Source organism: Cannabis sativa, chromosome 8 (genome assembly GCF_029168945.1).
Source record: "Cannabis sativa cultivar Pink pepper isolate KNU-18-1 chromosome 8, ASM2916894v1, whole genome shotgun sequence".
NCBI lineage: Eukaryota > Viridiplantae > Streptophyta > Magnoliopsida > Rosales > Cannabaceae > Cannabis > Cannabis sativa.
This window is the reverse complement of record NC_083608.1, coordinates 45670180-45680984: the sequence shown is the minus strand read 5'-3', so window position 1 is coordinate 45680984 and position 10805 is coordinate 45670180. Positions and strand designations below refer to the sequence as shown.

General features: G+C 31.4%; 1 protein-coding gene across 3 annotated transcripts; it reads left to right on the top strand.

The window, feature by feature from the left end:
• The first annotated feature begins 5169 nt into the window (after positions 1-5169).
• LOC115699484 (uncharacterized protein At2g33490) lies at positions 5170-10649 on the top strand. 3 transcript variants are annotated; one of them, XM_030626926.2, is made up of 11 exons: positions 5170-5698; positions 6353-6425; positions 6658-6732; positions 7009-7070; positions 7195-7263; positions 7592-7620; positions 7700-7907; positions 8005-8241; positions 8517-8570; positions 8818-9832; positions 10312-10649. In XM_030626926.2, the coding sequence occupies exons 1-11, from the start codon at positions 5582-5584 to the stop codon at positions 10320-10322; spliced, it is 1950 nt and encodes a 649-aa protein (XP_030482786.2). In that variant the 5' UTR covers positions 5170-5581; the 3' UTR covers positions 10323-10649. The 3 variants fall into 3 exon arrangements, with proteins under 3 accessions (XP_030482786.2, XP_030482785.2, XP_030482784.2); XM_030626925.2 differs by having other exon boundaries at positions 5205-5698; positions 10303-10649; XM_030626924.2 differs by lacking the exon at positions 10312-10649 and having other exon boundaries at positions 5208-5698; positions 8818-10220.
• Positions 10650-10805: the final 156 nt, after the last annotated feature.

Below are 10805 nucleotides of genomic sequence, written 5' to 3'. Positions count from 1 at the left end.
AGAAAAAATATTTAATTTTATTTAAATTGTATGTAGACAAAAAAAATTATATATAAGAATGGAATATACATTTGATCCATTAAATTTTAAAATATATTTGTATTATATGTATTAAATTTTTAAATTACTAATTTTTTTACATTAAAATAGTAATTGTATTCAGTGGAGAAAATGACAGCCAGAATAAAAATTGGAGTTTGAGGAACTTTTCTTATGCAGGAAGAATGGTCCTTATCAACTCTATCTTGTTGTCTATTAATACTTATTGGTCTTAAATTGTTATTTTGCCTAAAGCTGTAATTCAAAAGATTACTCAGATTTGTCGTGCTTATCTTTGGAAGGGAGTGGACATGAGAAATGGTAATGAGAATGTTGCTTGAGATGATCTTTGTAAACCTAAGAAAGAAGGTGGCTTGTGTTTCAAAGATATAGTCTTATGGAATCAATCTGTTATTGGTATGTGTGGGCTATTACTATCAAGAAGAACAACTTTTGGGTAAAATGGATTAAGTGTATCTTAAAAATTAAGATTGGTGGGATTACCAAGTCTTTTTGGAGGCCTGTTTGGTATTGAAAAAGAATAGTTCAAACCAAGAAAAGGATAAAACAAGTCTTCTCCCAAGAAAACTTTCGAAATTATTAGTTTTCCATAGCTGATATGTACACCAAGATGCCTCATGGAAGTGTTGTTAGATGGCGTTATGATGGCATTTGGGATAGTTTTTGCACTCCAAAACACATGTTCATAAGTTGGCTATCTTTGAAGAACCGTTTGTCTATCTTGGACAGACTTTGTCAGTTTAATTATACCAACTCTTCCTTGTGTTTGTTGTGTGGTAGTGGAGTGGAGAGTGACTCTATTATATCATCATAAAATTATTTATAAAATATGTATCTATAAAAAAAAAAAAAAACCTTAAATATGAATGCTTTATCATTAAACACTCTCACCTATAACTAAACAGTTTTCCATCAAAACCACACCAAACTCTCATTTTCCATTTCACCAACTTTTGCTATCACCTAGTCCTACTTCAAAGCCAAGATCAATCTAAAAAATTCATATCCATAAGATATATATAAATACACATAACATTTACTCTTATAAATTCACCAACCTATATATATTAAACTCCTTTTTCACCTTCAAAGATTGAACCCCTACAAAGTGCAATTTTTTTTTTGTTTCATAATAAATTTTGTTCACCTAATCAAGTAATTTGTTATTAAATTCTTTGAAAAATTTACTGTATAAATACCTTCCAATCTAATCTATATGACGTTTCAATTAAAAAAAAATCAAAATTTATATGTTCTATTAATATACATGTTATATACAAATTGGGAGAGAAGTGGGTGGGAGTTGTGGTCTAATTTTTTCTCATTAAGGATTATTTTTGTTTTTGGTTATACTAAAGCATTTAAAAATTACTTTTTTTTTGTTCAAAAATAACAAATAACAAATTTACTTTTGATTTAACCTATTTTCTATTCTTTTGCTGCCTTTTTTTTCCCTATGGAGATAATATAAATCAATGTATATTTTAGTGAATAAATTTTGTTTATCCTTTTCTTTTTTTTCATAGTTTTTGAGAGTAGAATTATTCTGTTTATTCTCATAATTATATTGGATCAATAGTTCAGTTTATTCAATAATTATTAAATAGATTTCAAACTATATATCTAATTATAATAAAAGTTAGTATGTACACGAAACTTTAAGTAAAATACAAAAAAGTAAATTTATAATGTATTTCGTTTATTTACAAGATATCCAACTAAAGTTTCACATTGCATGTTTACTAATAAGTAATGGGAATCAATAGTAAGGTAATCATTCCCTTATATTTGTTTACTTGCATTATTAAAATTAGGAAAGGGAGAAGTTGATTAAATAAGGGAGAAAAGAAAGGGAGAACTTCTCCCACCAATTTTGTAAGGAATGCCATTAAGGGAAATGGATTTTTATTATTTTTATTTTATTTTTTAATATTAAATATATAGTGACAATTTTGTCCTTTAAAATATGTCTTGCAAAATAACTACCATATAATATAGTTTAACTCAAAAGGACAATTTAGTCAATTTAAGCATTCCGATTACGTTTCCTAATAAAGTAAACAAGATAAATCACAACTATTCCATTTCTAAAAAATTTTAGTAAACAACATATTACAAATATTGATTCCGATTATTTTTCATTTATTCCGTTACATTTCTCCATTAATTTATTCCGATTTTGATTACTGTATAGTAAACGTAAGGTAGAAGTGTTTATTTGATGTACTCCGTACTATTTTGCTCATAGTGCATCTAATCTATTTTAAATGTAGATTTTATATTTTAGATCCAATCCAATCTACACAAAAGTTCAAATCCAATCCAATATGATCCGCAATAGTGTAGATTGGATTGATTATTTTAGATTGGTTACTTTTTTAATATTAAATTATTAATATTTATTAAAATATAAATTATTTTTACATAACCAACAACAAATTTCAAAAAAGACCAAAAAAAAATTATTTGTAGAAAGATTTTTTTTTTTTTGTTTATTTTATATTATATTTTTCATATATATAAATATATACATTTGATATGTTAAACTTTAAAACATATATGTACCATAGATATATTATATATTAATTTTTTAAAGAGTTTTTTATTTTTACACTTTAAAATAATTTTATTTACATTTTTATGGAACTCCACACAAAAATTCCTATAGCAACTAACGGAATGTTGCCCTGGTTTTCTCCCAATGTACATGGCAAGCCCATTATGTGACATGTGGCAGATTAAGCTCGAGGACTCGGAGATAATTAAAGGAAAGTCATTACATAGGCAGAATACCTTCTGGACAACTCAACAGCTACTTTGGGAGCCACGACTGGGTCTGAAAGGATCCAGCTTTTATTCACCTCTTGGAGTTGGGTAGCGTCCCATTCCTCTGGATGCAGGGTACTGAAAATGAACTATCAACTAGCATTTAATGCAGCATGGAGGAAGTGTCTATAAACGTATATAAAAGGAGTGTCAGACGCATTAAACCCATCCTTCGACAATTACGCGCTAATCAAGGATGTAAGTGACGACTTCATAATGAGCAATATCACATCAATCAAGGACGGGTTAAGAGCTTGTCCCACCTAAACTCTACATATCCTACTACGTAGGGAGTGCATACCCTACTTCATAGGTTTGGGAACTTATTTACAACCAAGTTAGGCACTTAAGACTTTTCTTCTCTTGAACAAATACTCCCAACTAAATTAATGGTGGGAAAGAGAAAAAAAGGAGGTGGAACATTTTCTGTAAAAAAATACCCATACATTAATATCAGAGACTCATGGACTAAGGCTCATTAATGTCACAGCTACGTAAAAATATTTGCGTTAACTCTCTTCAAATCATCTTTATTACATTAATGATTTAGTTGCCGAAAATCTCGATCAACACGGAGCAACATAAATTGTAACTAAAATTAGTATAACAACCCACATATTTACCACTGAAGAAACTACCGGAGCAACCTAAACCATAAATTTGAAATAAGAAAATACATTATAACATTTTAAATATATATAAATAAGTGTTGATTGAATTGGACCAATTATTTTTTTATGTAAATCAAAATCTAATCCGCATAAGTATATATAAACAAGTGCGGATATTCACACTTTGTGAATTAGATTGAATTGCATAGATTGAATTAAATTGTATATTTTATGAACACCCTTAATAATCATGGGTATATAAATATGAACAATATCTATTAGTATAAGCTCTCACATTGACTAAAAATAAAAAAAATAAAAAAAATTAATTAATAGTATATAAGAATGGATAATATCTATTGATATAAGCCATTTTAGGAAGATTCTCAAAAACAAATTTAAAGCTCAAAAACGAAACTATATCAGTTGAGATATTTTTAGTTAATAAAATTTAATTGCTCTTCAAAAGAAAATTGCTAAAGGTGTCTAGCACCCTCCTCATATTGTTATTAGTATAATTAAGTAACGATAACCATATAACTTAGCAAAATAACTTTTATAAAATATCACTAACTAATCATAGAGTGATACCTATAAAAAACACTCGACACCACTAATATTTAATAACAAGACTCTTTTCAGATCTATTTTTGTAACGCTTGGATCAATAACTAATAAGTTATTCGATAATTATTAATTATTAAATTATAAAGTATATATTACATTAAAGTTCGAAGTAGATTATACTTTAATTAAAGTATATATAAAATGAAAAATAAAACTTATTTCATTTTATACGAGAAGATATAATAAACTTTATTTATCTTTATTGTTCATTTTATATTTTGGGAGCAAAATCATTTTATCATTTTCGTTAATTAAACTTTAATTAATTTTTATGTTCTTATCTGAGCTTTTAATATATAAAAACGATATTTCTATTGAGTTATAATCTTATTTGTTGATTGATTTATAGCAAATTAATAAAATTTTCAATTTGAATTCAACAAAAATTTAATTGATCAAAGTAGGTAAAATAAAATTTATAATCCATTCAATTTTTTAGAATTGGAGATAGTTTTTATGTATATTTATTTCATATTTTTGTTGTATTAATAATGTTATTAATGTGACAATTATTATTCTTGGGGAGTGAGGGTAAAACCGTAATTTAAGAAGATGAGTGGAGAAGAATCTGACTGACCCACGCACCCACTACTATCACCATGGTCAAACTTCAAACTAATTATATTTATTTCATAGTTTTCGTCTCTTTCCTTGTCAGCATTCCCTATTTACCCAATCTCTGACTTTGACCGCTTAATCACTACTACTACAATACTATACTACTCTACTATTATTATTATTATGTGACTAACACTATCTCCTCTGCCTACGTGTACACTTTTTTTTCCTGCCACGTCATAATCTCAATCTCCATCCTTACATTTTGACCCGATACTTAAACCCCAACGGCCGATCCTAATATAGTAACCTACACTCGCCCGCACTTGATTTTATCTCTTGTTAGAGCTAAAAGTCGCTGAATTACCCGAATTGTCCTTATTCAATACGTGGCACTTTATCACTCGCTTGCTCCTTTGGTAAAATTGACTATTGAATTTAGAAAATATGGTGTTCTTCTCCTTGTAATAATTTAATTTTTTGTAATTAAAATATTTAAATGTATAGTTTCAGCATTGTCCCCGTTTTTATTTTCAATTTAATTTAATTTAATTTAATTTATTTTTCTTTTTCCAAGTATTGATTTCTATTTTCGCCTTTTCTTTCTTTTCTTTGTTGATCTATTACGAGTCGTTTTGACCAGAGACGAAGAAGCTAAACCAGTTGCTTTCGTCTTCGTCTTCTTCTTCTTCTTCTTCACTCTTCAATGTCGTTGAACTTGTTCAATTAATCTCGGTCTTGGGTTCTCAGATTTGAGGGGGTGAAGTGTTTGTTCAACGGTTTTACAAATTGGGGGAAGAGCAAGGAGAAACGACGATTCGATTTGAGGGGTCAAGTGTTCTTTTTTTCTTTCTTTCCCAATCTCTGGTTTTGGGTCATTGTGTTAGGGTTTTAGGGAAATGAAGTCGCCGCTTGATAAGTTGCGCAAATTCGCACTGTATAAGAATGATTCGTCTAAGGATAAGAGAAATTTGCAATCTTCGGCTCAGTTAGATGAGCTTGCTCAGGCTGCTAAGGTTAGCTTTTTTTTTTTTGCCCTAATTTAATTTAATTTTTTTTAGTACTATTCTAATGGTTAATACAGTCTCCTTAACTAGGTGCTGGAAACAAGGTCTGTGAATTTATGTAGATATATTTCATATGATTTGTACAAAATCTGTGGAACATTATTGCCTATCGCAATTTGAGGGCAACGACTCGGTGTATCTATTGTTGATTTTTTTTGGGTCTGAATTGAGTGTTCTTCTGTATGGGTGTGATATTCTCCATTAAGTTTTCCCTGGATAATAATAATAATAACATTTATACCCTTGTTACACTTTTCTAAGAATTTCGGCAAACTGTGTCTAAGTTATTAGTTAAAATCTTTGTGGGGGGTTTAAGTTAGTTTTGTGTGCTCTAATGAACAGAAAAGGGTGTGAAGTTGAGATCTTGCTGAAGATAATAGCTATCCAAATGCTACAATTTGTCTCTGTAGAGATGAAGATTGTAGATTTTTGGTTCAAACCATAGTTTCAGGGGACTGGTTTTTAATATCAATAACTAAAATTATTTAGGCTTTCTTTGTCTTTAGTGACATGTGTCAAGTTATCAACTAAAAAATGCTTGTTTTTCTATTTAGCTTAGTTTCTAAATTTGTGTTCTCATTCAGCAAATGCTTAACTTTGTAGGACATGCAAGAGATGAGAGAGTGCTATGACAGCTTACTTTCTGCTGCTGCAGCTACGGCAAACAGTGCATATGGTAGACATTGTTATTTCATTTATACTACTTGATGTCTTGTGATGTATTTCTTTTCCCGTTATAGAAAGATTTGGGAATGTGGTTATATTCTTCTTATGATTTGTTATTGTTCACCTATTCAAACTCGTTGCTAAATCATCATATGACGAAGCTAATTCCATATATAACTTGTTTGGCTTCGTTAAACATCATGTCATAGTCTTTCCCCATTTGATCCTAGTTGCACTTGCAGAATTCTCGGAATCACTAAGGGAAATGGGAACTTGTCTACTAGAGAAAACTGCATTACATGATGACGAAGATAGTGGTAAGTGGAGAAATGTGTTCTTCTATTCTTGTTGTGGGGTCTGGAGAAAACTGCATAATGGTGCAGAAGATAAGATAGTGCTAGTGCATAGGGCTATATTGTTTTGTATTTTGACAAGGATCACCTGTGAAGATTTCCTATCTCCCTCTCACTTGCTATATGCAAATTTATATTTGATTGAAAAAGTATGACACTATTTACTTAGGTTTCCATTTGAAATATGTTTATTTCGATTTATGTACCATTTACTATAGTGGATCTACATTGTGTTTGCAGGTAGAGTTTTGCTAATGTTAGGGAAATCACAATTTGAACTTCAAAAACTTGTTGATAGCTATGTGAGTTCTTGTAATTTTTATTTCTTTAATTATTTTTGGCTATTGAAATCATTTATGGGTTGCTTCAAGTGTACTTTCTCAAGTCCATTTTAGTATTTTATCTAATTTTCTTCTGTACTTCCAGCGTTCTCATATATTTCTGACAATCACAAACCCATCTGAGTCTCTTCTCAATGAACTTCGTACAGTTGAGGTTTGTTCTTGTAGCTTGCTCTTTTTTTTTTAATCATGTTTAGCCTTTAGATGGTATATATTTCTATTTAGTGCTGTGTTTTCTGTTATCATCATAGACATGCCTTTTTAAAGGTAGATGTGTGATACACAATGTTTCTTCTTCTCTTAAATCTTTGCTTTTAAAGGAAGTTGTGCTGTACAATGCTTTTGCATTTGATAGGTTTTCACCTGCAAAGTTATCCTGATTTTTTTCTCATTGACAAGTTAACTAGGATTATATTTTCGCAAGGCTTGTTTGCATTGGTTTCTATGTTGGGATTAAAGTTTTTTCATTTTCTTTTGTTCAGGAGATGAAGCGACAGTGTGATGAAAAAAGGTATGTAGCTTCTAGTTCTTTTTTACTAATTTTCATTTTGTAGAAGGGAATTTTATTTGATTTTGGAAGAATTTTTCAGGAGTGTATACCAATACATGGTGGATCAACAAAAAGAGAAGGGAAAGCCAAAAGGTAGTAAAACTGAAAGTTTTAGCTCGCAGCACCTGCGCGCAGCTCATGAAGCATATGATGAGGAGGCAACTTTGTGTGTTTTTCGGCTGAAATCTCTAAAGCAAGGGCAGTCCCGGAGCCTTCTCACACAGGCAGCTCGTCACCATGCAGCTCAGGTTTATGAGTTTTTTAGAAATCTAAATTTCAGTACCCTTTTTCTCAAACATACTGATGTTATGACACTTTTTTTCCGCTCTCCTATTACAAATTCAGTTAAATTTCTTTCGGAAGGGACTTAAATCTCTTGAGGCTATTGAACCACATTTGAGAGTGGTTACAGAACAACAACATATTGAATACCAATTCAGTGGACTCGAAGATAATGATGGAGAAGATGCCGAGGATGATGGTGAGAACGAAAATGATTCTAATGAATATAGGGAGTTGAGTTTTGACTATCGACCAAATAGACAAGGGCTAGATGTTTCAACTTCAAGGAATTCAATGGAGGTGAGAATCTAGTAAGAAGAAAATGTGCTGTGTGCTCACATTTCAATTAGAGAATCCTATATTCAACTTTGTTCCTTGCAAGTATTTTTCATAATGCATATTTGATGATTTGTAAATAATTGTGTAAAAGAAAAAGGAACGCAATAAACTAATTTGAATGATAATCAACATCCATATATTTTTTCTTCTCATTCTTGCCTGTTTTTATTAACATGTTCATCTTCCTTTCACCTTTTTTTTCCCTCCTTTTAAGACTTCTGTGGCTTATTTGACAGGTGGATGATGATGGAAATTTGTCCCCCCAACCTTCAAAGGTGGAAAATACAGAGGTATGATTCTACCGAACCATCTGTGGAAATTTTTAGCTGCATGTTGTATATTGTATCACTAATTCAATTTTGGGGTAACAGATAGTCTGATTTCCAAACTATCAGACCATAAATCATGTGTTTATTCACGATTCTTTGAAATAATATAGTTTTGTAAAGATTTTCATGCAAATAGAGTTATCTTAATGTGGTCGATGTAAATATTTTTTCTCTTTCCTAAACTGTATTATTGTTACTTTTGCTGTAGATGATTCTAGATAGAAACCAAGGAGATTTCAAGGTTTCAAGTAGAGAACCAAGAGTTAGCAGCTACTCAGCTCCAGTCTTTGCAGAAAAGAAGTTTGATCCAGCTGAAAAAGCTAGACAAATGCAACTTTTATCTGCACGCAAATCTCACACATATGTACTTCCCACTCCTACTGATGCAATGAGCTTTGTTTCTTCAAGAAATAGCAGTTCAGCTATCCTCACAAAGCCAACGGGTCGGACCCATAACTTGTGGCATTCTTCCCCGTTGGACGAAAAGAAGCTTGAAAAAGACATTGGGGATGTCACCTTTTCTGCAACCAATACCTCAAAAGCACCATTGGTACTAAAGGAGAGTGGTGCTAGAAGTTCCACCCAATTACCTCCACCTCTAGCAGAAGGTCTTGCACTATCTCAGCTCGATACGGTTAATACATCTGATTCTAAAAAGATCAAAAGACATGCTTTCTCTGGTCCTTTGACTAGTAAGCCATCATCAACAAAACCTGTAGCATCTGCCAGTGCTCCTATTGTATCTGCTGAAATTCCTCAGCTAGCATCTGGAGTGGCATCTCGGTTGCAAATGCCACAGTCATCTTCATCCCCCAAAGTATCTCCAAGTGCGTCACCACCCCTTGCATCTTCGCCTAGGATAAGTGAGCTCCACGAGCTTCCTAGACCCCCTGGTAGTTTTGCTGCTAAAGCTTCAAGATCTCCTGGTTTGGTTGGCCACTCTGCTCCATTGGGTTTACGGAATCAAGAGCTTGGTGCTACAAATAGACTCAATATTGCATCTCCTCTTCCAACTCCACCATTGTTTGTGCCTCGAAGCTACTCCATTCCTTCAAGAGGTCAAAGGGAAATGGCTTTGCACGTATCTAAACATTTTGAGTCTCCTCGTGGTTCAACCAAGGCTGAAGATGTTGCTTCACCTCCATTAACACCTATTTCTCTTTCCAACATCAACCCAGTACCAACGGTTTCAGAAGTATCTTCTCAGTCTAGTCCAATACAAGGTGAGCACTTTCAAAGTATCCTACCTATATTTGTATGACACTTTCACATCCAATTATATATAAATAGCTCTAGTTAACAAAGTTATGTATAATTAACTACTCAAGTGGTTAGTCATGTAGTTTGCTCCCTGAAGATTTGGATTTACTTTGTTCTCAAATATTATAGGGCTAGGCAGGGACTAAGTTTAACTATAGGGCACGTCTATAGTACAACACTCCTATGTTGTATTAGTACAACATGCCCCCAAATCGGCGTTGGGCGTTTTAATTCCCATTTTTTTTACGATGGCACTCATTATAGTTATAGTGAATTTCCTGTAAATTTTTAAGAAATGTCAAATGTTTTATTTTCAGTATTGTAAAATATTTAGAATTTTTCAAAAACTCATTACGATGAACACCCATATAATTTATGTATAAATAGATTTATGTTAATAGTAACACACCACAATTCTGAGTTGAAAGTTCAGTGGATGCAGGTGGGAGATGATACTATCATGCCAACCATTAGGTGATGAAGCTATCCATTTTTTTTTTGGTTATTTAAAATTTGAAGTGTACCCAGCTGAAGGTTGTGTTGGGGCTCTTTTGTTTTGGTCTGTAAATATATGATATGTTATTATCAAGTGTTTAGTTTCTGATCCTGATCTTTGTTTATCCTTTTGTATTTGATTATGATGGAAACTAAACTCTACACAAGTTTTTCTTCTTTAACTCTCTGTGTCATTTCGTATATATCTTCGTACGAGGAATTTTGTTATTTTTTTTATTGGTTGGTTTAACCTAGTAATGAAGAAAAGATTTTTCATTAGTTAAATTTGGTTTATCTACTTCTTTCTATTGGATGTTGTTAGTATAATTTTTTTATTATTTCAAAATGTGTTGCATAATAAAATATTGTTTCTAATTATTTTCTATTTAAATTTAAACTATTCATTTTTCTATTGATTATTCATATTTCAATTACTAAATA